General features: G+C 57.7%; 2 protein-coding genes across 9 annotated transcripts in view; one reads left to right on the top strand and one right to left on the bottom strand.

Annotated features, from left to right (window-relative positions):
- Positions 1-212: 212 nt before the first annotated feature.
- On the top strand, positions 213-17,468 carry TP53I11 (tumor protein p53 inducible protein 11). 4 transcript variants are annotated; one of them, XM_039867629.1, is made up of 8 exons: positions 213-395; positions 10,716-10,802; positions 11,506-11,665; positions 12,304-12,362; positions 12,596-12,644; positions 13,036-13,132; positions 14,409-14,510; positions 14,990-17,468. In XM_039867629.1, the coding sequence occupies exons 3-8, from the start codon at positions 11,537-11,539 to the stop codon at positions 15,121-15,123; spliced, it is 570 nt and encodes a 189-aa protein (XP_039723563.1). In that variant the 5' UTR covers positions 213-395; positions 10,716-10,802; positions 11,506-11,536; the 3' UTR covers positions 15,124-17,468. The 4 variants fall into 4 exon arrangements, with proteins under 4 accessions (XP_039723563.1, XP_039723557.1, XP_039723577.1 ...); XM_039867623.1 differs by having other exon boundaries at positions 214-395; positions 10,716-10,798; XM_039867643.1 differs by lacking the exon at positions 213-395 and adding an exon at positions 957-1,105.
- Positions 17,469-19,771: 2,303 nt separating this feature from the next.
- The window catches only part of TSPAN18 (tetraspanin 18), a 175,591-nt gene continuing 168,524 nt past the window's right edge, over positions 19,772-26,838 (bottom strand). For all 5 annotated transcript variants that reach the window (XM_039867595.1, XM_039867619.1, XM_039867600.1 and 2 more), the window contains 2 exons: positions 22,604-22,687; positions 19,772-20,717 (listed from right to left, as the gene is read on the bottom strand). In XM_039867595.1, the coding sequence (XP_039723529.1) occupies positions 20,670-20,717; positions 22,604-22,687 (132 nt within the window). In that variant the 3' untranslated portion in view covers positions 19,772-20,669. The remainder of the gene's footprint in view (positions 20,718-22,603; positions 22,688-26,838) is intronic.

The following is a 26,838-nucleotide window of genomic DNA, read 5'->3' as shown; positions in this document are numbered from 1 at the left end:
GCAGAGCGGACTCCGGGTTTTGATTCTCAAGAGCCTTCTCCCAGGGCGTGAGCGCGCCCCCCGCCGGCAGTCTCCAGGAAAGCCTCAGCTGGGGAGCCCAGAGCCTAGTCCCCCAACCCCTCTCTCCCGCCCGCCCCAGCGGCCACCCTCGGGGGCGAGGCAGCCGCGCGCGTGGGAGGGGACGGCGCGCCATTGGCTTCTGCGCGGCACTGAGAGGAGGGACCAGCGCGGGCTGCCAGACTCGGGCAAACCCCGGCCGCTCTGGGTGCTGCGCGCAGCCCAGCCCGGCCCTACCCTGCCCTGCCCGGCGCCGGCGGCGCGATGTGAGCGCCCGAGGGTCTGAGGTCCCCCTACACGCCAGCTCTGCGCAGCCGGCGCCAGCATGCGCTAGGAACGTAAGTTTTGCTCCCCACCGGCGCTTCCGAGCCTCGCACTTTCCCCTCCCGCCGCCGGTCGGCGGGTGCCTGCGCAGCGCAGCGCAGCCCAGCCCAGCGGCGCTCCTGCGGCCGCAGGGACCACTGGGGACAGTGAGGACCCCATGCGCGCGAGCCGGGCGCTCCAGGACCTCTCGGCACCGGCAGATTCGTCCGGGACCCCAGGGATTCCCTCCCCCACCCTCCAGGGCGCCACCCGCGGCCCCTCTGTTCCTCTCCTTCGCGGTCTCTGCTCGCCGCCCTTCCCTCTGACTCGGTTTCCCTCTCCGCGGCTTTGTCCCTCCGCCGTCTCCTCCCTCTTGGATTGTTCGTTGTCGCGCTCTCTGCTTCGGAGCAAGACAGACGGAGCGAAAAGCAGCTTCTCTCGCGCGGAGGGCTGACTCTGTCCCCGCGCTCGGTTCTCTGTCCCGCCCCCTCCATCTCCGTCCCCGACCCACCCCCACCCCATAGCCATTGTTCCTAGTCCGGGGAGTGAGCGGCACAAACTTGCGAGTCCCCCTCCTCCCCTCTTCGCCCCCGCAGGGCCGCGGACGGAGGGGGCGGAGTTCCTGCTGCCCACAAGTGTGGAACGACCTTCTGATTCGGGGGGCTGTGGGTGCGCGGGTGCTGGGCCAGAGGACCCACGGGCGCCCAACAGCCTGGAGCTTCCCGCCTGGGGTCTTAGAAAGTGGGTGAGTGGATGGAGCTGGGAGTTAAAGGGCACATTGGAGCGGGAAGAAGCAAGATTGGAGAGACCCGGTATCCAGGCTGGGGGAAGCGGGCAAAAACGGAAGCCCCTCGTAAGCCCCAGTTGTTGGGGGCGGGGTAGGGGAAGCACAGGTGGAGACGGAAGCCCCCCACTCTCCCCAGGCATGCGCTCAGCGGGAAGGAGGCGGTGTGGGCCCACTGGCCCGGAGCAGGGTGGGCTGGGGCTCCCCGCTGTCCGCAAAATATTCGCTCCCACCCTGAGGGTGTGTAGAGAAACCGCCGGAACGCGGCACCCACCCTCGGCGCGCCCAGCAGGGTCCGGCTCTCGCCGGGAGTCCCCTCGCTCCACCCTCCACGCCCCCACCCAGCCCCAGGCTCCCGCCGCCTCCTCGCAGCCGGGAGAAGCGGGCTTCTCCGCCCGAGCGTAGAGGGCGGGAGTAGGATCAGGGCGGAGGCCGAAAACCCCGAGGTTCATCCAAAGCCAAGGCCGCTCTGCCGCTCCGCGCTTCCTGGTTGATTTCCTTCAGACAAACTTTTCCTGGTGGGGCTGTCCAGCGGGTTGAAGGCCCCCAGGGCTGTAGGGATGCCCACCTCTGTCCCTGGCGGCCCCTCTTCCTGCAGCCCGCAAATCCCAGGGACACCGGAGGTGGGGCGGGTGGGGTTGTTAGATTGGCGGCGGCACTGACCATTTCTTAGCTGAAACTCCACACTCAGCGCTGGAGGAGGAAAGATTTTTCTTGCTGGGCTGTTAGGAAATATGGTCCTATTTCTCCAGGCCTCTGTTATCCTGTCTGAAAAATGGGAGGGCTGGTCCCCGAGGTCCCCTGGGGCCGCAATATCCTGGGGTCCAGCTGCCCTGGCTTCTCCTTTCCCACTTGCATACTGTCAGCTTAATCAGCCCTCCCCTGTGTGGAGTGGAGGGCCGAGGCCCAAAACCCTACACCCGTATCTGGCTGTTAACACGGGCAGGATCCACAGGCTCAAGCCCCTTCTCCACAGGGCCCTGCCCCCAGAACCACCCCCCCGCCCCCCCAGCAGCTTCTCCTACCCTGCACTTAGCTGCGTTCCCTCCCCCAAGATCTTACGATAACCCCACATCCTCTGCTGGAGAGAGGGTCTGCTGCTCTGAGGGTGTAGGGTGGGGGTGGGGGTGTGCGATCATATTCCACAAAGCCCAGGACTGTTCTTTACTTTCCCTCTGAACAAAATGTGAGCTCTACACCAAAAATAATTTAGTGAACAAAGTGCCAGGCGCAGTGTGAGGGAGACACCTGTGGACAAAATATTCTCGCCCTTGTGGAGCTGACACTTAAAGGGGAAGGGGCAAATAACTAATAAAATCAATAATCAAATCGTGTACTGTATTGGGAGGTAAAGGAGAATAGTTGAGCGTCAAGGCCAGGGTGGGATTGGCATTTTAAGTAGGGTGGTCAGGGCGGCCTCCCCGAGGTGGTGACTTTTGAGCTAAGGCTCTGAGGGGGTGAGGCGGGGCGGGCATAGCTTCAGGAAGTAAAGATCCTGCAGAGAACAGCTTATACAAAGGCCCTGAGGCTAGAACGTGCCTGCTGTATTTGAGGAAGAGTAAGGAGCCAGTGCAGGGAGAGTGGAGTAAGGCCCTGTAGAGGAAATAGCGTGGCTGGCTATCTCTCCATTTCACAGATGAGGGCAGCTATGTGCAGAGACAGCGTGTAAATCACCCTGAACGTGCAGGAGAGGCGGCTGCAAGGTGGGGGTGCCTGATGTTCTGACTTCTGGCCCACAATCCTTTCCCTTCACCCTGCATCTCAACTGTTCATTCACAGCACTGACTATGACCCGCCCAGGGCCAGGACTGGCCAAGTGCCGGGGACATGGAGGGGAACCACCCAGGTTTGGTACCCCAAGGAGCTTCATCTCTGCAACCTGTTGCCAAGCCCCCTCCCCGGGTGCTGCCTGCCCACCTGCTGTCAATGTTCTCAGGCCAGCATCTTGACCCAGAGTGACCCTTGTTCTCTCTCTTCCCATTTCCTTCCTATGGCCACCCCCCTGTAAGCACCCCACTCTGTGTGTAGCCTGGAAAGGGGACACGTTCTGAAGCTGGTGTGGTCAAGGGCGGAGACTGAGACAAAGAACTGAGTCTCCTCCCGGTCTGAGGCTAACAACGGCAACATTATTATTGAGCGTTCACTACGAAACAGGTGCTTCTCTAAGTGTTATTTGTGCATCTCCTCACTGGTGGAGGTAGCTGTCATTATTACACTCATTTGAAAGATGAAGAAACAGGCCAAGAAAGGTGGTGTCACTAGCCCAAGGCCATGCAGCTGGTAAGTGGTAGAGCCGGGATTTAAGCACAGGTGTTTGGAGTTCTGACCTCATTCTTTAATCACTAGTCTGAGGGTAACAGAGCCCCAAACCCTGGGGGAGATGGTCAGTCCTGGAATGTGGTTCTGGCCCATCAGCGTCCTGGGAAAAGAACAGGGACCCTTCTGCCACCTCCCCCAACCTACCCAGGAGGCAGAGCCCCACTTGCTTCTGAAAAAGTTGCTTCAACATGGTGGTGCATCCCTTCAAGGACACTCTCTTCCTCCTCCCCTCCCCCTCCTCCTCCCCTCCCCTCCCCTCCTCCTCCCCTCCCCTCCCGTCCTCTCCCTCTGAGTTCCTGAGCAGCTACAGGGGTGGGGGAAGGTGGGAGTGGTGGGAGGGGACAGGGATGTGTTCACTGCCTTCTCACCAGAGCTCCAGTCCCATGGGACCCAAAAGCAAGTCCGTCCTGATGACTGTGGCCTCATGGGATCCAGAGGCACTAGCTGCCATTGATGGCCCTGACGTGGTCATTGGGCCAAGGGGGAGGCTAGCCACTCCTGGCCTGAAAAGGACAGGAATTCTCTGTGTGCTCTGCCCTTTCTGAGTGACAGTAGGGACAGGGAAAATCCTCTCAGACTCCTGAATGGGGACAATGGCTGGATGCCAGCAGCAGCTTCAGACCCCTGGCTGGAGGCCCCCAGGGGTGTCCCCTCCTGGCTTTCCACCCTGCCCTCCCCGCTTTCCAGCACAGCAGGCAATGTTTATGTTTTGTCCCTTACACTTTGGAGATATTTGTTTGTGATGAAACTTTAGGCTTTTCTCTGTCTTTCTGGAAATTACGCACCTTCAAAAGACAGAGAACAAAGAACATGTGTGTCCGTGGAGACAAAGGGAGAGCCGGTGGTGGGACTTGGGGGCCGGCAGCAGGAGCTAGGGCCTTTCAGGCAGCCGGAGTGTGGCTAGTGGATGGCAGGGGTTGGAAGCCAAATCATGAATGTCACAGCCAGGACCACACTCCCATTTTTTTAGATGAGGAAACTGAGCCCCAAAATCCAGCCCTGGCTTACCCATGATGGCACAATCTGCTGGTGACCTCAACTGGCCCGTCTCAGCCCAGTGACTCAAGGCTCCCCTGCCAGCCTTCCAGCTTCAGTGCAAACCCTCGGTTGCCAGCTCCCATGTTCCTGGAGGTTCATGGACATGGGGTGTGAAATCCCCTTCTTGACTTCAGGGCTTGCACCGTGCTCCCTCCCCTCCCTGCCACTTCTACTCTGTCATCCGAGCCCTTTGCAGTGGCGTGGACACTGAGCTCTCAGCGATGGTGGGACATGACAGAGATGGATGATGCAGCCCCGTCTGCCGCTGGCTCACCTGCTACTTGAGAGAAGGCTGACTAAGACTGGCCCGGCCTTTAGAATAATTACGCTCTCCAGGGACACACTGTAACCCTGCCACATCAAAGGCTGGCCTTAGCTTCCTCTCCTAGCCCGTTGACCCTGAGACCCTTCTGCCAAAACCTGTACCCAGAGGCCTCTGTGATGATGTCGGTAATGCAGCTGTGTCGATCAAGCCTCCTTTGTGTCCTGTGACTTCCTAGTTTAGCTCTAACCCACCCACAACCTAGTAAGTCAGGCATTAGCACCCCCATTTATAATGAAGGAATGGAGAGGGTACAGGGCTAGTAACGCACAGCCGAGATGTGAACACAGGTCCGTTAACTCCCCAAGATTTGTTCTACCTGAGGGCCCAGGTGGTGGATTCTGGGCTGGGGAGTCTTTGGACCTCATCTTGCCCAAGGAGGTGGTGATGGGTTATCCCAGGAAGGGACCCCAGGGGTGGCTGGTGTGGGCCCTGGCTTCCTTGCTAGGGCTCTCCCCGCCTCCCCTTCTCTGGCTAGGACCTTGAGTCTCTCACTGCTCCCCATCCCCGGGTATTGCCCAGTCTCAAACTCCGTTTCCAGCTATTTTGCACAAAAGTGATAACAGAACAATGAGTCTCCCTGAAGCCCTCTCGAGGTTCCTGCTGGAGTCACAGGGCTTCGCCCAAGGGAGGCTGGACCCCAGGGAGGAGTTCAGATGCTGGCAACTTGCCAGGGACTTTCAAGGGAAGAGGCAGTAGGGAAGATGGCTTAGAGTTTAGTTCTTTTTGGAGGTCAGGCTCACCCAACAATTGCCACCCATCCCCCCCGCCACACAGAAACACACGCACGCTACCCCCAGCTTGTCAGGATGTCCGCGTAAAGCACAGTTAATTTGGTTTGAATTTCAGCTCTGCCACTTATTCCAGGAGACACTTGAATAAGTCACTTTGGCCTTAGTTTCCTCATCTGTAAAATGGGGTGATAATACAGCCGATCTCGTAGGTTTGTGGTGGGGTTACAGGGAATTCCTAGTCTTGGAAGTACTTGTCCTCCACTTCAGCCCCTGGGTCGGATGCCCCTGGGAGCAGTTCTTACCAGATGGGGAGGGACAGGTGTGCTGCTCCTTCGGCAGAGGGTCTTGTTTGAAAAGGAAGTGGTTCTTGGCTGCAACGCTCAGCAGCAGTGACTCCCCGCTGAATCATGGGGTGGCTCAGTAGCTGGTGGGTGTTCTGGGCCCTAGGCCCCTTCTTCTCCTTCCTCCTCCCCTTGCCCATCAGATTCCATGACAAGGACAGCTCTGCAGTCCATCTGTTTCTATGGAAACCAGGCTTCCTGGGAAGTCCTGTGGGGAGGGGGTGGCATTGGGAGAGGTCCTCTAGGATGGGCGTGAAAGTGATGGCCGGCCCCATCTGCTCAGCTGCCAGGGCTGGGCCTAGGCAGCCCCAGGTAATCTTACTAATTGCTGTCCTGTCCTTTACATAGCACATGCCGGGTGCCTGGCCCCTCCACTGCCTTTTCTCAGTATGGCTCATCACAGCCCTGTGAGGTAAGAAGTAGCAGTGTGGTTTCACAAAGGAGGAAATAGAGGCTCAGAGAGGTTAAGAAACTTTTCTGAGGTCAGAGCACAATTAAGACAAAGCACTGGGGTTCGAGTCCAAGTCCACCAATCATTAAGTATATGCCCCTCCACCCCACTGTGCCATCTGCCTCTGACGCTTTCACCCCTGATGAGCTCCTTCCTTCCTGCCTGGTTCAGTCTCTGTGGGCTTTGCTTGGCCTCTACCCAGTCCCGGGCCCTGTATCTTGCTGCCGTCGGGAGCTCTTTAGGGGTGTTCTTTCCTAGCCTCTGATGTCACGGCACATGAGGAAGGGGGAAGGGGCTGCAAGGAGTCACACCTTGGCCAGCAAGGGGTCTCTCAGCCCCCTCTCAGCTCATTAATTTGTCACAAATATTTGTTGAGTTCAAGTGCCAGAAACTGTCTCAGATCCTGTAGACAGAAACCCTGCCCCTTGGTGCTCACCTGCCTCAGTTCTCTGAGACAGTGGGGGCACGACCTCACCCCGCATTCTCACCCAGTCCTCTAACCCAGCGGTCCCCAACCTTTTTGTCACAAGGGACCGGAGCTCCTATGAGAATCTGATGGTCTGAGGTGGAGCTGAGGCGGTGATGCTAGGGCTGGGGAGCGGCTGCAAATACAGCTGAAGGTTCGCTTTCCTGCCCACCGCTCACCTTCCGCTGTGTGGCCCGGTTCCTAACAGGCCACAGACCGGTACCGGTCCGAGGCCTGGGGGTTGGGGACTCCTGCTTTAACCTCACCAGTGTCCTGGGCCCCCCGTATGCCAGGCCCTTCGCCTAGAGTGTCTGCATTCTCCTGGAGGCTTCAGCATCCCGTGAACTGCTCAAGGCCACCTGGCCAGTAAGGGGAGCCCAAATTCGAACCCAGCCGTGCCTTACTGCAAAGCCCCTTTCCTGTGCTCCTCTGCCACCAGCTCACCTGTGGCCTGGGCAGATCCTGCCCCCGCTGGGCCTCAGCTTTCTGCCCTGTCTAGTGCATGGTCAGGGTGTGTATTTGGGAGGAGAGCCTCTCCTCGGGCCTGCCACATAGAACTGAGTGATCCTGAGTATTCTGGGTGGGTGGGGAGCCCTGCTTCTATAGCCTGACTGTCATTCGCCTGTGCTGACAAAGTGCCCACTGTGTGCCCAGGCCCAGAGCAGAGACTGTCAGGTGGGCACAATACCAGCCCTGCCTTCCGATCACTGGGTCTCAGGGAGGCCAGCTGCCCATGACACGACTAGGTGTATGGGCTGGAAGTGGCAGCTGCCACCTGCATGGGAACCCGGAAGTCCAGAGGAGGGAGGGCACTGCCCTGGGGCCATGCAAAGACTGAGGAGCAAGCCAGGTTGGGGGAGCAGAGAGCAGGGAGGGAATTCCTGGCTGGGCAGTGGTTCAGAAGTGTAAACAACCATTAAAAGCACTGTGATTGGCCAGCTTTATTGGGAACTGAGGTCAGAGGAGCCAACCAGAGGGTCGTGAACTCATAGTTCGGGGGGCTGCAAGCCACATTCTCCCTTCTTGCTTGGCACCGTGTCCTCCCCACCCTGTCCCCTAGCCTCAGGAAGCCTGGCACCTGGGGAGGCCCTGGGGCCCTTCAGAAGGAGCCAGGTCTGGGAAAGGAAGCGTGACAGCCCTGCCAGGCAGGCTTTTTCCATTGTGCATGGCCGAATGAAGAAAGGGAAGTGGAAGGAGCGTGGGCCGGGCCTGTCCCAGGCAGGGCCCTTTGCTGCAGGCACGGCCTGTGCTCCCTGTCTCTATCCTCCAGCACTTCTGCAAAGTGGGTGTTCTCGTTACCCCCACGTCGCAGGGACAGAAACCGAGGCTGAGAGAGAGGTGGTGACTTACCTAAAGCCCTGCAGCTGATGAGGAGGCAGAACCAGAAATCTGAACCCAGGTCTGGCCGCCCCAAAGCCAGTGTCCCACCAGTGCAGGGAGGGGAGTGGAGGAGGCGCCCTCTGTCCTCTCTCGGGTTAGAATGGAGCCGGGACTAAAACACGTAGTGGCTTTGATGGGGAAGAGTTAAAGGGCAGATCTGAGGGGGGTGAGTGGGGTTTCCCTTGCGGTGGGGTGTGTTTTGGGTCACGGGGGTACAGGAGTGTTGCAGCTGCCTTCCTACCCTGCCCAGGCTGGGCCCGGTGCTGCTGGTGAAGGAGAGTCCGAACTCTGCTTGAGCAGTTAACTGCAGAGGCAGGTGCAGGGGCTTCCCTCCCTTGGAGATCAAGTTCAAGATCTCATTCTCCCTGGGAGGCCCAAGGCCCTTTATTGGTGATGAACTCGCTGCTGGGGCTGGGCTCTGGGGGTGGCCACAGTGGGTCCCACCAGCCCAGATTCCTGACATCAGAGCCCGTGGATGAAGCTCGTCTCTCCTCCGAGAGATGCCAGTGTCCAATGGAGCCCCTTTCTGTAACTGGCCCCAGGAGGCTGGCACTGCCATGCCTCCCAGCCTTCGCTTTGCGGTTCAGGCCTGTGGTACAGAGGGGAGCATTGTGTGTTGGTAGGGAGGGGTCTTTGGGCAGAGGAAGGCAGCTGACCCTCTGAGCTGGGGTCACTGACACAGCCCAGGCATGGTGGGCCGTGGCCCAAGTATCAGCCTTATGCCATGGGACTGAGGTCTAGGGACTTTGCCCAGTGGGGTGGAGGCATTAAGCCCCTCTCCTGATCCTCCTTGGCCTCCACCCCAGAGCCACTGCCACCTGGGGGAACTTGGGGAGGGTGGGAGTGTTCGGCTAAGGACCCATCTCACCTTGTATTCTCACATCCCCGCGAGGTAGGACCCTTTATTTTCCCAACTACAGATGAGAAGACAGAGGCACCGAGAGATTAAGTGACTTACCCACTCCAGGGCATTTACGTTAAGAGAGATGAAAATTTGTGGTCACCCAAAAGCCCTGTGCAAGGATGTTTAGAGCAGCTCTGTTTGAACTCGTCAAACTCTTGACTCAACCCAGAGGTCCCTCAGTGAGCGACGGGATAATGACGCTGTTACATGCGTCCACGGAATAGTACTCCAGTGAAGAGGAATGGGCTTCGATGGGCACTCAGCTCGGAAGAATCTCAGAGGCATTATGCCGGAAGAAGGGAGCCGGTCTCACGAGGTTCTAGACGCTGTGATCGCATTCATAGTGCATTTGAAAAAACACGGAGCTGTAGCGACAGACAACAGACCAGCAGTAGCCGGGGGTGAGGGGTGAGGAGAGAGTGTGACTCAGACAGAGTGAGGGGGTCTGGGGAGCAATGCAACCACCCCGTGTCCTGATTTGGAGTTGGTGGTTACACAAATCTATACATGTGCTAAAATTCATGTAACTCTAACAAGAAAGGTCAGTTTTGCCGGGTGTAATTTAAAAATACAAGGCAAGAGGGGAAGCCGGAGGAGGAAGAGGCAAAGGCTTCCTGCACTGAGGGACCGTGAGGGGGCCAGCTCTGCACTCTTAACGACGGCTTCTGGGCCCACCTGGCAGCACGACGGCTGCCAGGCTGATTATAGCTTCTGTCTGAATTCACAGGAAGGTGGTGGCAAGTGTTGTGACAGCATCTATGTTCCCAAGAAGCAGTGTGGTTAAACCCTGGCTGCCCCGTGGGGCCGGCCGCCTCCCCATCTACTGGCTTTGGGCATTGAGCTGTCTTCCAGTCACCAGCAGCCACCTCTCATGCCCCCAAGCGTTTGTGTGTGTGGGAGGGGAAAGCGTGGCTGCCCATATTTGATGGATGAGGGACGGGGCCAGGGACCTTAGGAGGGCCACTGAGCCTGGACATCACACTCGCTGAAGACCTCCCACGCAGATATTTTCCCCTCCCATACAGATTTTGCCTTTATCTCCAAACTCAAGCTGATGTGCTTCCTGCCTAGTTTATCCAAATCTAAAGCCATATTTTCTACCCGCTGCCACCCCCCCCACCCCGCCCGATGTGATTCTCTGTTCTGATGTTTATTTGATGGGTGCTTTATTTTGCTTTAAGACACTGGGAGGCTGGAAGACTGGAGGTGACCTGAGGACACTTCTGCACTCTGTTTCTGGCAGCCCTGGCTGGGGCTGGAGGAATGAGACTTGCCTGGGGCCATATGGCACTAAAACTTAGGTCCGAGGCCTGGTCAGGGAGGTTAGGCAAGTCCAGCTCAGGTCCCTGGCCAAGGCGATTTCTGAGCCTTGCCAGAGGGCGGCCGTGGGTGGGAATGAGATGCGGGAGAACCCCAGTGTTGGTGGAGCACGCAGTGGGGCGGGGGTCCTACTGTCAACCCATCTCCGTGGAACTTCATCTATAAAATGGGGGTAAATAGTACCCACCTTGCAGGGTGGCAAAGCTGTGATTAGAGGAGCCCAATGCCCTCCCCCACCCCCAGCTTCTGGAAACCTTTGCCTCATGGTGGTTTACACTCCTGTCTCTTTTGCATAGGTTTTGTGCTGACTGGAGAGGCAAAGGACAGGCACTCAACTCATCTCTGCATCTCCATTGCCCAGCACAGTGCCTGGCACACAGTAGGTGCTTAAGAACTGGCCCAGGGTGCAGCTGGGGGTAACTGGGGATAGAAGGTCACGGGAGGTGGGGGGAGAGGCTGGTGGTTCGTGCTCATGGCAGGGAGGGGACAGGTCTGGACTGCCAGAAGCTCTGCCCACACCTGTGGCCATCCTTCCTCTGGCTAAGCTGGGTCCTGTGGCAGCCCCTCCCCTTCCTTCAGTCGTGGCAGTTCGAAGGAAGTTGTCTGGGGGATGGGTGGGAGGGAGGGAGGCAGGGAGACAGGGAGGGCTTCCAAACCTTGTTCACCTGACTGACTTCAAGCCCCTGTTCATCCCCGCACCCCAGGAACCTTTGGGTGTGGTCTCAGTCCCAGCACTTATCCTGGGCCCTTTTCCCCAGGGCCATCCGTAAGGCTCCGTCAAGCCTGGTCACTCAGGCCGGGTGGGCTGGCAGAGCCGGAAGGGTCTTAGGACCACCCACCTCAACCCATTTTACAGATGAGGAAGCTGAGGCCAGAAAAGGGCGGCGACTTGTCCTTTTTCATCGCACGGCTGGGTGGTCAGGGAGCTGGTCCTGCGCCTGGGCCCTCCGAGTTTTTGTCCTGTGATGCGTCTGCTACCGCGGGCTGAGCGGGAGGCCTCGGCAGGCCCTGGGCCAGGGTCCGGACACCCTCTGTGGCCTGGAAACTGGGCAGGACCTTTGGCCTGAGGCCAGTGTCTCCCTGCAGCCCTTCCACAGAGGCCGGGCGCCAGCACAAGATGGCAGCCAAGCAGCCCCCGCCTCTCATGAAGAAGCACAGCCAGACGGACCTCGTGAGCCGCCTGAAGACCCGCAAGATCCTCGGCGTGGGCGGGGAGGACGACGATGGGGAGGTGCACCGCTCCAAGGTGGGCCTCAGAGTGGCCTTGAGCCGGCCACACACAGGGATCCACCTCTGAGCACCAGTTTGGGGAGGCAGGTCTGGCTCACCATCTGGGGTGAAAGTAGCTGAGGCCTATATAGCTGCAGGAACTCTAGGACTTAGCTCGTTTCTCTAGAAACTTAAGGAGGTATTAGGGGAATAATAATAAAAATGAAAACAGATTGTTAGAATTGAGTGCTTATTATGTGCCTGTTATTGTACCGGCTGCTTTAAAAGTGTTATTTAATTTTGCTGGCCCTGAGAGATGCAGATAACACTATTAACCCATTTTATAGATGGATAAACAGGCTCAGAGAGGTTAGGTGACTTGCCTGAGGCCATACGAGTAAGTGGCAGAGCCAGGCTTCAAGCCCACCTCAGGCAGAACCCTGAGCTTTCATTCTCGGACACCTTATTTTCAGCTTCCCTTGAGCTCCAGAGTCAGGTGGGCAGTGGCAGGGGTGGTGGCCTCAGTGTTACCCTCCCAGCCTGGATGACCCTTTAGCTAAGCAGAGGTACCCAGGTGGATCCCTGGGCGTCCCAGGGGGCTTTGCAGGGATGAGCGGGCCAGCCCTGCCGAGCACTGCCTCACCCTGGTTGCTGCTAACCCATCTGTGTCCGCAGATCAGCCAGGTCTTGGGCAATGAAATCAAGTTTGCTGTCCGGGAGCCTCTGGGGCTGAGGTGAGCATTTATGTATATGTCGGGTGGAGGCAGGGTGATGGGGAGGGGCTGCGTGAGACCCCGCCTTATCGGCCTTGCCCCTGTGGTCTTGCCCTTGATTCCATCCAATTTCATTCCTTCCCCGCAAACCAGCCATCCCTGGGCATCTCAACTGCAGAGGGGAGAGTCCCCTGGGGTCTGGGGGTGGCAGTGAGGGACCTGGCTGTGTAACTTTCCTCTCGACACCTCCCCAGGGTCTGGCAGTTTGTTTCTGCTGTGCTCTTCTCCGGCATTGCCATCATGGTGAGCGCCTGCCCCCTGCCCCATACCTGGGGAACCCTGGGCCTCTCACCTCCTTCCTGCCCTGGGGTCCCCCGTCTCACCCAAATGGCCATCATGCTGAGGCCCCATCTGTTAAGGCTCCCTGGCTGCCTCCATGTCCTGGCTCCTTACACTCATCTCACCTGTGCCTGCCTACCCTGGAGCATCCTAGATCCCATGTCCGTGGTCCTGGTTCCTTGCCCCTGGGAACCCCACAGAGCCTTCTATCCTAGCACGGAGGGGTGGGGGACAATCAAATCCTGTCCCTGGAATGCCCCAGGGACCCTGGCCTTGCTCCTGGGGGAAGATGATGTCTGGGGAAATTTCAGTAGTGAATCTCCCCCACCTTGAGCCTTCTGCCCTTTGTCCACAGGCCCTTGCCTTCCCTGACCAGCTCTATGATGCAGTCTTTGATGGAGCCCAGGTGACAAGCAAGACCCCCATCCGCCTGTATGGTGGTGCCCTCCTCAGTGAGTATTGCTGGAGTGGACTCCAGGTGGGAGGTAATGGTCAGCTGGGGGACTAACTGGGGTTGTGGGATCATGGGGAGCCTTCCTTTGTGCAGGGACTACCCTTCCCAGAGCCCCGCCCCCTCAACAGAAGTCTGTCTTTGCTGGGTGTATGCTGCCATCTTGTGGCCACTGGTAGGATGTACCCAGTGGGTTGGGGCTCTGTCTTTGTCGTATCTGGCCCACCACTGCGCGCTTGCTGGTGCAGTGTCCCACCTAGGCATTGGGATGCAGAGGTGAATGAGGCCCAGGCCCTAGAGGTGGCAAAATCAACATGGTATGTGCAAAACCCCTCACACCGCTGGTCCTCTCATTCGAACCACTTCTGTTTCCTCTCCAATCTGAGTCACATAGAGTGCGTGTTAGGAAGCTGAATTATAGCTTTAAAAACTTAGCAAAGATGGTGTCCCTCCCCTTCTCCAAAGCATTCTATGGCTCCCTATTACTTGCAGAATAAAGTCCCAGCTCTTTCATCTGGCATTCAGGGTCTTTTGTGGGGATCTAAGCTGCCTTCTCAAACCTAGTTCCCCGACACCCACCCACACCTCAGTGCCCCAGTTTCCAGAGGCCTCTGTGCCTTTGCACACACAGTTCACCCAGTCCCGATACCTCTGGGGCAGGGGGTGGTGGAGATTGGCACGGCTTCAAGTGCTCTACCCACACAGTGGGAGAGCTAGAGTTTATAGGGTTAGGTTTGTTGAGAGAAAATGAGCCTACATCTGGTGGTCAGAGCCAGCAGACACTGGGTCAGCTGGTAGAGGCTAAGTAGGTGGTTCTTCCACTGAAAATATGGCCTACCTATTGCCTCCTGGGGAATTCCTTAGAGTGATTCCGTAAGGGGTTCAGGTTTTCTGTCTCCAGGAGACCATTTGGAAAGAAAGCGTGATTGTAGCACCAGATAACCCATTCACTCACAGACTCCCATCAACCCAGAATCAAAACAGAACCTGATAGGGGCAGGACCTAGAGCTCAAGCCTCCCATGTTACAGATGAAGAGACTGAGTCCCAGTGAGGGGACCTGACGTGCCCAGGGTCCCGTGGTGCGTGGGAAATTTCATGAATGGGAATGAGCTTATCGGCTGAAGCAGCAGAATTGAACCTGGAGGGAATGGGACAGGGGATGGGTGGAGGATTTTTAGTTTGAGGCATGTGCGTGAGTGGGGGCAGGGGACGTGGGAGTCCCCTGCCCCAAGGGGGTGGGTGGATCAGGCTGTGCCACTCTGTGTCGCCGCCCAGGCATCTCCCTGATCATGTGGAATGCTCTCTACACTGCTGAGAAGGTCATCATTCGATGGACCCTGCTCACGGAAGCCTGCTACTTCGGGGTGCAGTTCATGGGTGAGTCCTGAGGTGGGCAGTGAGGGAGGGAGGCTGAAGGCGGACTGTGGCCGGGGCAGCTCTGCCTCCACCTTTCAGCTCTTCCATCTGGGTTTCCAAGAAGCGACGGAACCTGTCCGAGGGGGAGGGACTGCTGTGGCTGTGTTCACCTGTGTGCTTGCACACCTGCTCACGTGCCTAATGTGCCTATATCTTCCCGAATACACACATGTGCATTTCCACAGCCTCCCACACCCCGGCACAGGCGTGACAGCACACATCAGTGCTTGCCCCAGTCCCTGCCAAGTGGGGGACATCAGAATAGACATGTCTATGGGGTGAGGCAGCTGGCAGGACCCCCCATGCCCCCACTCCCCAGCTCAGGGCAGAGCCAGCGAGGTGGCCACCCCAGGGCTCCCGGATCAGCATGCCATCCTGTGGTGGGGGTGAGGGCACATCCCTCCTCTGACCTCTGTCCCCCCCTGGCCTTTCTCCCACAGTGGTCACTGCCACACTAGCCGAGACGGGCCTCATGTCCTTGGGGATCCTGCTGCTCCTGGCCAGCCGCCTCCTTTTTGTTGCCATCAGCGTTTACTACTATTACCAAGTCGGCCGAAAACCCAAGAAAGTCTAGCTGCCCGCCCGGCCGGGGGCCACTCTGGGGCGGGGAGGCCCTGGGCCTCGGTTTCCCTTTGGTTCACGGAAGGCAGGAAGGACCCTGCCCTGCCCCGGGCAGGCAGGGGCGGCCACCTTCTTTCCTCCCGGGCACTGTCCGAATGCTGTGATCTTCTGGGCTTTCAGGTTTGGGGAAGGATGGGGGCCTCTGCACCCCTCTTCTTTACCCTACATAGTGACACCTCCTTTTCTTGGGCCTCTTGGCCTCTGGATCCCCTGGACAGATGCTGACTGAAGAGCCTGCATCATGGGGTATTGGGCTGGGGCGAGGCTCCTGCCCCTCCTGCTGGGAGGCCCTGCTTTCTTTTGAGAGAGGCTGTGGGCTGCCTTGTCCTCCCCCCTCACCCCTAGCCAATCTAGTGCCCAAGCAGCTGAACTTGGCTTCTGTCTATGCCTGGAAGATCTGAGGATTTGACCCTGTGCCCCTACTCCTTATTGTGGGCCCTCTCCACATGTGGGGGCTCCCTCCACCCCCAAACATGCACACCTGCCCTCCCCACAGTCTAGCTGGAGCCAGCAGGTGGGGGTGGCTGTCTTTGAGCTGGCATTTCCCTTTCAGCCTTCCTGTGGGGTGGGCCACATGACGCCGTGCCCTGTCCCTGCCACCACGGGCTCTCCCAGGGCCTCGCCTGAGGCTGCTCTGCCTACACCCCAGCTCCTGGAGGCCCCTACGGGCTCCCTTCCCCCAACTGGCCTGGTTCCAGAGCCTGCCAGCGGCCTCGCACAGGCTGGCCCTGATAGATGGACGCGCAGATAACCCCAGGTGGAGGCTGCCTGTGAGTGATGGGGTTGGGAGATGAAGAAAGGCAGCGGCATCTCCTCGTCCTTTGGCTTGTTCCCGGATTCTGATGTTCACCTGGCTTAGCTCCCTCACTCACCCTTCCCACCCCCCACCCAGGGTGCTGCCCTCTGGACCTCCAGCCTGGGCTGCCCCCAAGGCCTGGTGGGGTGGACCGAGTGCCCTTCAAAGTCAGCAAAGGAAATAAATAGAAATATTTTAGCAGGCTACTTCCTCTTACGCCCCTTTGCCCCCAGTTGCCCTGGAGAAGGCCGACAACTGGCTCCCTCAGAGCCTAAGCCCCCCCGCAGGCCCACCAGCCTGCGTGTCCCCCAATAGTTCCAACACACTTCTTCCGTCTAGGACACAAGTGTGCACCCCAGCAGCCCTAGCCCCAGTCTCGCTTCCTGCTTTGCAGTAAAGTGTGTTTAGGGGGCGGGATGGTTCGTACATGCGGCCCAGCTCTGGGCATTGCCAGGTGGGCCTGTATCTGGGAAGCCTACCTTGCCTACACTGGGCCTCACACTACCCTCCCCTGTGCCCAGCTGTCCCTGTAGCCACCGCCTAGTGCCTGGAAGAGCAGTGGCACTACCGTTGACATACAGCTGAGAGAGGCCCAGCGGGTTGGGTGCCTAAGGCTATGCTGCTGGTGACCACGGCTAACCCGAAGGGAGCCGGGACACTAAGGAAGGGCCTGCTCTGCCTTGGCACCCATCTCTCGTCATTGACGTTTGTGCCTGTCCCCAGGGAGAGCCCTGGCAGGCTGGGAGCCCACCACTGCCTTGGGAGGTGGTGGTGGTGACTGGCGGGCAGTGCCACCAGGCCAAGGCCACACCCTCCATCTGACCCTCTCCTTTTAAGGCCTGGCTGATCCTCCGATGAGTGCTGGGTGGTTTGACCTAATAACCGCTAGGCATGGCTGGTAGGTCCCTCCAGAGGGGAAGCGGGGCCAGGCTCTGTGTTGGGCATCCACCACGGCTAAGCTGGCCAGGCTCCCTCCCGCTCAGCTCGGGGGTGGGTGGGGTGGGGGAAGCTGCCTGTCCCACAGGGCATAGTGAGTACCCACTGGGATGGCGCCATCCGGGCTCCGGCACAGAGCAGTGTCCGGGAAATTCTGTGCTGCTTGGTTAAACACTGCTCTGAGGCTTGGAGGGAGGGGTTCTGGCAGACAGGCAGACAGACAGACATACGGCCTGGGTGGGGGGCGGGGCTAGGTACAGGGAGACAAAGCAGAGTCCTGGTTGGGGAGGAGGCAGGGACAAAGCGGAGAGGGCCAAAGGAACCCTCAGATCTAGTGAAGAAGGCCTGGTGTGGGCCCAGCTCTTCTCCTAAAGGTTTGGGAAGACCCAGAATTCCTCTCCCCAGTTCCCCCAGATCCCCTCTGCCACCAGAACCCAGTGCACCCTTCTTGCCCCAGCTCACCCCACCCCCCAATCAAGACCACCTTTCTTCACGGTCACTATTTATTCTTCGTTCCTTTTTCTTTTTTGTAAGAAACAGTCACAAAAACCAGTGCAAAACCATTAGTGTGGGTGTCCTGTTTTATATTACAAAAACTCTTGATATATAATATAAAAAGGGGGCTCACAGGAAACAAACATGATAAATTAGCTCCGCTATCTACTGCAAGGAACATTTACAGTTTTCAAAATAGACTTTTCACATAGGGCTCATGGGAGAAAGGAAGAAGGGTCTTCTGGGGAGACGGGGTTCTGGGGCCTCGGCTCGTCTGAGGGATCCCGTCTCGGCCCCTTAGGCATGGATAGAGGAGAGGGACGAAGGAGGCTGAGGAGGGGCCCTAGCCCCTAAGATGTCTCCCCTTCTCCCAGAGACAGTAGTTTTTGGAGCAGGAACGAACGGGGTGGGTGTGTGACAACTTGGAAAGGCCTCCTTGGCCCTGGCCCTGCTGTTGGATCACAAGAAGTCTTTATAGGGGCCTTCCTAACCTCCCCCAACCCTGGCAGCCAACAACTGCCACTAGCACCTATTATGGGCTGTATCCGGACCAGCCCTGCCAGATCTGGAGCCTGAGAGAGGCTCCTTAGATTGGGCAGAGCTTTCTTTTCTCAAATGGCTACAAGCAGCCTTGCAAATACCTACCAGCCTGGGCTCAGGCTAGAGAGCAGACCACCTCCCCGCTTTCCCTTTCCAGCCTGAGGGGCCAGTGGCTGTGCAGGTCAGTGGAACAGATTCAGGGCTCCTTGGCACCTTTCTGGGAAGGAAGCCTTTGGTGGTGACAGTTTAACAACTAACCATGATCCCACATCAGCCAGATGGGTCCCCTGTGACCTTCCCTCTTCTCAACTCCTACGGGGGCCAGAAATGGGCGGGAGTGGAAGAGACTGGACGAGCCGGGTGGTATCAGATGTCAGGCTCCTCTTACTTTCAAGGGCCCAGATTCTCCTGGGCAGGGGGAGACCAGATGGGGCCCAGAAGCTGGGGTTGCCCCTGGACTGGAGCTACACAGCTGCCCAGTTTGGCCTTGAGTCCCTTCTAAGCAGCCTGGGATTTTTTAATGTTATTTCCTTTCTGGTCAACCTCAGACCAGCCATTTGCCTCTTCCAGGAAGCTGGAGGTAAGCGTGTGGGTGAGTCTAGAGGGGCGGGGCCCAGGCCCTTCTCAGGCTGGGCTGGGGTGCCAGCTGCTGGATTATATGGTCCAACAGCTGGGGACAGCAAAGACCCTGGATCCTGGGGATGGCCAGTCCCTAGGGAGCTCATGGCATCATGGAGTTGCCAGAGCAGGCTGCTCCAGGGACAATTTGGAAAGACTCAGTCTGGAGGCCTGGAGGGAGGGCCAGGGCTGGTGGGAACAGCAGGAGGGGCGGAAGGGGAAAGGGGGAGATGGGAGGAGAGTCTAATGAAATCTTCATAGCAAGCAGAGCCCTGGCTGCACCTCAGAAGTGGGCAAACGGGAGACTGAGGGAGCACTGGACTCGAGGCTGCAGCTTTGTGGCTAGAAAGCAGGAGGGGAGGCTGGAATCTGGCACAGGGCTTGTGACGTAGAATGGGCTTCTCCCAGACCCTGAAGACAGACAGACAGACAAAGAGGAAGGCCGCCACCATGCTGACCCTCCCATTCCCATGCCTGTGGCAGACATCACTAATCAAGCGTAAGGGGTCTTGCAGACGTCGCTGATCAGGATCACGCCGCCCTCTCCCAGAGCCCAGACCAAACCTCAGGTCCTCAGCACAGCCCCCGGCAGCCGCTCCCGGTTGATTGAGGTTGAGGCATCTTGCAATCCAGTCGCCAACACTGGTTTAGGTCTTCATATGAGAGGCTGATTTGTGGGTGCTGTGTGGGTGTCAGTGAGCCCATAGGAAAACCTCTTCCTGCCGGAGCCTGGAGGGGAGGGAGCGCCCAGAAATGCACTATGGAGAATGGACAGGAAACCAGGTCACAGCAGAAACGATGAGATGCCCTGGAGTTCTTTATCCCGGAGATAACGAGGCTCAGGGAGAAACAACACGTGGCCTTAACACTGGGGGAAGGAGAGAGAGCAAGTGGACGGAACCACAGAAAAATTTCTGCTGTGCATTGAGCTGATGCTCTAGTGAGCAGTCCAAAGGCAGAAGGTTGTCTTGGGAGGTAGTGAACTCCCCATCCCTGGAGGTGTACAAGAAGAGGGTGGAGATGTCTTGGCTGGGATCATACGGAAGATATCCAAACCATGGTTCTGGGTGAGGAGAGAAGAACCCGATGATCTTGGGGGCTCCTTCCAGCTCTGAGAGCTGGGGAGCTGGTGGAGGACAGGGAAGGGGACTGGCTTGTGGGGGAGGCATGTGTGTGGAAAGGGGACTTGTGTGTGTACTGCATGTGTGGAGTTCCTGGGGCCTAGAAGTGGGTAGGGTGAGAGGGAGGGCAGGGGGACAAAGTCCCGAATTTTCTTAGCCGTGGACCTGGGAAGATGTAGTTCTTGGTCAGCCTGCCCTGTCTCTTTTGGGGAAACCACGATGCTGAGGCTGAGGCGGGGGTGGGCAGTAGGTCTGCTGGACTAACAGAGGTGGAGGGAGTGACAGGCAGCCTGGAGATGACCCAGTTCTTGTCCAGAACTGTTGTGCATGTGCTGTGTGACTGGATGAAAGTCTGTGCCTTCCGGATAATGTGGTCCAACAGCTGGGGACAGCAAAGACCCCACCAGCTGGGCCTTTCTTGGATCCAGTGTCCGCAGCCCACTCTCGGCCTCAGCTGGAGCAGGGACAACTCCATGGACCGGAGGACCAGGGATTGCGAATCAGTGCCGAGTCCTCAAGGACATGTTGACCAAGTCCATTTGGGGACCCCGGGCTTTGGCGACCTCTCCGAGATTTGCTTTTATCTTCCTGTTACCCAGATCCTCTCTTTCTTGGCACCTGGTCCTGAAGCTGTGAGGAAAGGCCCCAGGCCTGGGGCTGCCAGAGTCCAGCTGGGCGGAGGAGGGGACCTGGGACTGGTGTTCCTTTGGTCTCTGGTGCACACTGCATCAGGGGCGCAGGTGCTGGGGTCCCTGCAGAGAGCTCATGGCCCCCACCCCAGAATCCAGGCAGGGTACATCGGTCAGTATTTTTGTCACTTAGTTAAAAAAATAAGTATTTCCCCTGCCCCTTCTTTTGGCCACTTATGATGGCCTCCCCCCCTCCCCTCCCCCACCCCCCGGAGCCCAGGGGTCAGGGGCGTGAGGGAGGGGAGGGCGTCGGGTGCTGGGTGGTTGTGGGCAGGGTGAGTCTCCAGGCTTCAGGCCACACCCTCTACTGGATGCCCCGGAAGAGGCACATGGCGAAGATCATGGCGAAAAGCTGCAGAGAAAGTGGGTGTCGGCTCGTTAGGCTGGGCCCCCAGCCCTCCACCCGGCGCCCGCTCTGCGGGAAACGGTATGTCTGTCCCAGGGCAGGACGGGGCGTGCGCGTCCTTCTCCTGCCGTGGGCACTCCCGACGCCCCCTGGCGGCAAGCCCTTCTCACCGGCCACGGGGCCTTTCTCGTCACCGCGAGAAAGGGGCTTTGGAAACCAGGAGACATGGCTTCAAATCTAGCTCCCTCTTTGCCACTGGGGACCGTGGGCCAAACACTTCCCTTCTCTGGGCCTGCTCTGTCTCTAGAACTCACCGTGTGCCAGGCACAGTTCAAGGCGCTTTCTTAGAAACCCTTTCACAGACCAGGAAGACAGAGTCAGGTAACCTGCCTGAGGTAACACAGTTACAAGCAAGGAAGCCAGGGTTTGAGTCCAGGCATCTATCTGCCCCAGAGCCCGTGCTCACAACCTGAATGCTCCTGCTTCTCGTTCACAGGGCGGTGGTGAGAGTGAAGTCTAAAGCGATCATCTAACGACATCATGGGGCCTGTTATGTAGGAGATGCTTAGTAAGTCACCAGGGTTGCTGTTAACAGGCAGGGAAGGCATAGGGGCCTCACAGCCACTGAACACTGTCTGAGGACCCTGGGGTGGCGGGGCCAGCAGGGACCGACTCAGGGGTATGCCTCCGACCAAACTGGCTGATGTCCCCATGGCCACGCCTCTTCTTAAAAGTAGCACAAAGGACGGTTCCCAGACCTCATGGCCAAATCTCCAGGAGGGACAGTGGGGTTGGGAGGCAGGGCTGGTTTGGGACCACGGTAAAGGTTCCCACCTGGGAGCAGGGTTCTGCTTCCCATAGGGGCTGGGGAGCTGGACTCTTAAAAGCTCATGTTCTTCCTGCATCAGACACATGCCTGCAGTTTCCCTGGGCCTGGCACAGGTTTATCTGTTTCTTAGTCACTGCTACGTCCCCCGAGAGGACTCGTTCACCTCAAATAGGACTGGTACATAGCAGGGTCTCAGTTTATGCTTGCTGAGTGAATGAATGACTGAATGAATACATAGATGGCCCCTTCCTCTCCCCCATCTCCAGAAGTCTCCACAAACCGCTCTAAGCATGGCTGTAAGGGACACTAAGAAGCTGAGACAGGCGGCAATGTTGCCAGGTGTTGGTGGACCTTCAAGGCCGCCCTGGCTTCATGTCCCCGAAGGCCGACAGGTGGCTGAGGCCCAGAGTACCTGTTCCTGAAGACGACTGTGCATGAGCAACGCTGCCCTCCTAACCTCCCTGAGCAGCGGGTTTGAGATCCAGGAAAGGCTCTGCCCTCTGGCTGAAGCGACACCTATTGGTGTCTGCAAGAATCTGCAACTGCCTTCCTTTGGAGGGCGCTGGGACCTTCAAACAAAGGGGGCTAAGAAAGCCCTTGAGAGGTTCTGCACCGGCTGCACCGGCCCTAAACACACCGCAGTGGAAGGGCCTGATCTAGGAGCACAGACGGCAGCCCCTCCCTCAAGTCAGCTGTGCAGAGCCTTTAGTCGAGACTTCACTCTGGACCTTGGGTGGGTTTGGGGGGCTGATTTGGGGGTTTGGTGGGAGAGGAATGGAGATGGGAGGTGGCAGGAAGATGGGGGAGTGACTCTCAGGTCCTGCCTGTCCCCACAACCCAGAGAACTTGCTCAGACGTGTCCGGAGTCCAATGATGACACACAGGCAGCAGACAGACATGGCAGGGCTTACTACCCACAGTCCCCATAGTGGAGGACCCATGGGTCCTGGGGTAAGGACGTGGAGACGGAGATGGGCTGGGGATTGCAGGCCATGGGGGATCTTCCCCAGGCCCCATGCGTGCCTTGCTTCTGGGGAGCCACAGAAGTGGGGCCTTCACTTACCTCGATGGCCAACACCCCGATGGCGAGGGCTCCGGCCAGGTAGACGTAGGTTTCGAAGGCATTGAGGATCACTGTGTAACAGCCCTGGGGGGAAGGATCAGAGGTGAAGCCGGAAGGATAGTCTGGGGTCACAGGCTGGAGGCCCACATCAGGAGAGGGGTGTGAAGCCGGGAACTGGCCGGGAACTGGCATGTGCCCTCAAAGCTCGGGCAACAGCGTTGGCACAGAGCAAAGCCTCAGTCCCTGTAGGACCGTCCCCCCTCTCTCGATGCCCCTCTCAGCACGTCCTGGCTGGTGGACAGTGAGCGCAGAGTGTGTGTGTGGGTTTACCCGCTATGCCTCCAGGTATCACTGCCAGACCATCCTCTCTCTACGCACAAACCCCTGTTCCACAAGGGGAGGGGACAGGATACATGGCAAAGCCCTTTCTGAGCTTGAAGTTGACTTTGACATGCCTCCTCCGGGTGGGGCCTTGTCCAGCAGAGGGAGGACATCCCCGCGCCCCTCTGCTGTGCACAGGGCCTGAGGTCTAACCCGCTCATCTCCCTTCCATCTGGCTCTGGCACCAAAGACCCTTTGGGTCCCTGGACTGGGCCAAGCAGACTGGGCTGGCCAGTGGAGGCCCCGGATACTGAGACACCCTCGGAGTGAGCAGGGAGGGCAGGGGGGATGGATGGGACGATGCCACCAACATGTTGTAAGTGTCTACCCTGTCGGGAACTCTGCTGGGGCCTCATGGGCTTGCTCTCACTTAGTCCTCATCACAGCCCCTTAGGGGAGAGGGCTGTCCCTGCATCCTATATGTGAGGAAAGCAGGGCAGGAGCAGCTGGACCACTTGCTCAAGGCCACACACAGGGAGGAAAGGAAGCAGGGTTTGCACGGGGAGTCCAAGGTCCCCCTGCTCTTCCCTCTGCTCTAGGGGAAGGGAGCTAGGCATCAGGGAGGCTCGGTTCTCGCTCATCCAGGCCAGGCCTCTGGCTCAGGGCCCAAGCTCCTGTCGACGCCCTCGGATGTCACGTCTTCCTCCCTGTCACGATGGCTTCCTCCCCTCACCCAGCCCCGCGGGGCGCCATCTCTCCCAGCCTCACCACAGACTGCTGGTGCCCTAACCATGCTGCTGTCGCCAGCTCCCCATTCTCCCGTGCTCCCTCTCTGCCGGGCGGGAGTATCACCCTCACCCCCACCCTGGCTCCGGACCACAGTTGCCCCTCTAACCTCATCTGACCAAAAGCAGCTAGGCAAGAGGCGACGCTACAAAGAACACCCACGTTTGTGCCTACGGCGTGGACCTTCCCCTGAGCTCCCGCCCCATATGCCCAGTTGCCCACTGGGCACCTCTGCTGGGATGTCCCAAGGACTCAACATGTCCAGAATCAGAACTCGAGACCTTCCCCCAAGCCGGAGCCTGTGGAGTCGCCCTCAACACCTCCTCACCCTCCCTTCTCCACAGTCGACCTACTGCCACAGATGGTAGCTTTTACCTCCTGAATAATTTCTCACATCTATACACCTCTCTGTGTCTCCACTGCCATCACTCTGGTCTAACCTACTGTCGCTTCTCATTGGGACCGTGTAAAAATCCCTCCTGTCCGCTCAGGCTGTCCACCTCTAATCTCTGGCCACAGAGCAGCCAGAACATCAACACGGCCATGTACCCCACCCCCTACTCCCCACGCAGAACTAGGCATGGTTTCTATTGCCCTTCCAGCATCCTCGCGGACCTGTTGCCCAGCGTGGTCAGGCCCTGCTGATGCCCTCGCTCACTGTGCTCCAGCCCTACTGGCCTTCTCTTGGTTCCTGGAATATACCAGGCTCCTTTCCTTCCCAGGGCCTTTGCATATGCCGCTCTCACTCTCTAGATGAATTGCTTTTTTTTTTTGCCAGAAAGATGAGAGTGTAGCACTTTGTTTCAAGGAGAGTCACAGCAGCACACACACTCCTAACCCAGCAGGAAGCAGATGGGGAACAGTGGGGATAGAGCAGAGAAACGGTGATGCCGTAAGGAGAGAAGACTCAGGGTCACCCGGACAGATGGGGGATATGGATGGTTTCCTATTTGTGGTCCCCTGCTGGCCTAGAGGCAAGGTCTAGCAAGGTCGCCCTCTACTGGGAGACCCCTTGATTTATGTCCAGCAGAAAACACATCCCTGACTTTGCATATGCCAGGGTGACTGTCTTGCCTGACTTGCCTGGGGTGGCTGCCATGTGAGTTTGAGTCATATCAATGGGTAAGCCCAAGTATTCATCATGGGTTACCTTTTTTTTTTTTTTGAGATTTCCTCATTTCTCTTCATTAGAGTTCAATGGTAAATAGGGTTGGCGGACTAACTCAATACCCATAGACAAGTGTCCTCTGTCTTGACTCCTGGTGGCCATGTGACCAAGTCCTAGCCAGTGAGACCTAAGCAGAAATCTGTTGGGGGTTCCTGGGAAAGAGGCTTGTGCTCTTCCCCCTGCCTTGAACATGGGTGGGATGTCTGGAGCTATGGCAGCTATTTTACCACCATGAAGCGGTAAGCACAATGAAATGCCACAGAGATCACAGAGACCAGATCTTGACTGACATGACAGAGCAGCTGATACAATGTGAGAAGCCACCATCTTCCAGAGTTCTTGCCATGTGTGGAACACACAGCTATTTGCTTAAGCCCTTTGAGTCAGTAACTTGCAATCAAATGTGTTGCTCACTGATTCAAGACAGTGACAGGGATATAAAGCCAAATTGGAAATGCATCCTGGGCTTTAGGGAAGAGGGCTTTGGAAGAACACAGGTAGTTCCTTAGCAGAGGCTTTTAAAAGAATGCTCAGGAGGGATATGAGTGTCTCAGAAATGGAATCCCAGAAGTCAACCTCGGTAACACCCCTGAGGTCAGAGGAAGAATCATCGTAAAGAACTAATGTAGCTGCCCAGGGACCTCTCCCATGAGCTCCTACATCAAGGCCATGCCCAGAAGATGGAAGGAGGCATTGTCACAGAGGATGAATCAGAAATGAGAAGGATAGCAGGAAAAGCCCTGAAGGACCAGGGCCCACAAACAGCTTCCTGGGACAATTCTCAAGTGGCCTCAGGATACAGATTTGGCTATAGGCACCGGGCATTCCTAACAGTAGTTCCTTGAACAAGTTAGAAGTTCATTTGTCTTTCATATCAAATTCTAAGCCGTGGTGGCCACTCTGGAGTTGTCAGTGGCCCAGGCTCCATCTCTCTTGATGCTCTGACATCCTACGGGGCCACCCTCCTCTGCAAGGTCTGAGGTGGCTGTCATCACAGCTGCATCCCAGCCAGTGGGTAAAGAGGAGGGGTGGGCATAGCGCTTTCTCTTAAGGATGTCACTCAGTTGCACAAATCATGTCTGCTCACCTCCCTTTGGCTAGAACATGGTCACATGGCCTAGCTGCAGGAAAGGATAGCCTTTATCTGGTGGCCATGGGGTCTTATAGAGCCCCTTTTTCCAGGGGAGAATGGGTGAATAGAGTATGGAGACAGGCAGAAGTCTCTGCCACCGTTCAGGGAACCTGAGGTCAAGAGAGTGTGTCCTGGCCAAGGTGACACAGCAGCCTGACATGTCAGTCTGGCACCACAGCCTAGAACCACCCCACCCCCTCCGCCATGTCCGGCAGCCTCTCCTGAGAGCAGAGACCCCCGGCCCCTGGGGTGGCCTGATCCCAGGGCCCTCATTTCTTTGTGTCTCCTTCCTCCAGCACTGGAGGGCAAGACCATGAGGGGCGGAGAAGCCGAGTTCATGGGGCAAAGCTGAGGCTAGAAAGAGCCTCACCTTAGGCCAGGGTCAGGCTTCAGCTCAACTGTCCCCTTCCCCAGACTCTTAAGAGGCCTGCCTTGAGCCCCCGCCCTGGTCCCTTCTAGCCCCTCATCTGGCATTTCTTTCTTCACAGTAATCATTGCCATGTGTAGTGATGAGTTTTTGTTTGCTGATTATTTATCATCTACTTTTTCTAACTAGACTGTGAGCCCCACAGGAACAGGGCCTTGTCTCCTGTCCCTGAGGAGTCCCCTGCATCTGGATCTCTCCAATGCGATCCTCATTAAAGGCCTATTAAGTGAGGGGTGCGGGGGCTCAGTCCACCTTCGCTCTCCCCCCTCCCCCACCTAGCCCGGCCTCAAACCCAAGGCATGGGGGGCTGCTCACTGGGGACCCTTGTGTGCCCCAGAGGTGGCATATGTAAGGAAGGGAATGGGTTTTATAGAGACTTAGATGAAGTCCTCGGGTTGCAA

Source organism: Pteropus medius, unplaced genomic scaffold, assembly GCF_902729225.1.
Source record: "Pteropus medius unplaced genomic scaffold, Ma_sr-lr_union100, whole genome shotgun sequence".
NCBI lineage: Eukaryota > Metazoa > Chordata > Mammalia > Chiroptera > Pteropodidae > Pteropus > Pteropus medius.
This window is presented reverse-complemented; position numbering and strand designations above follow the sequence as displayed.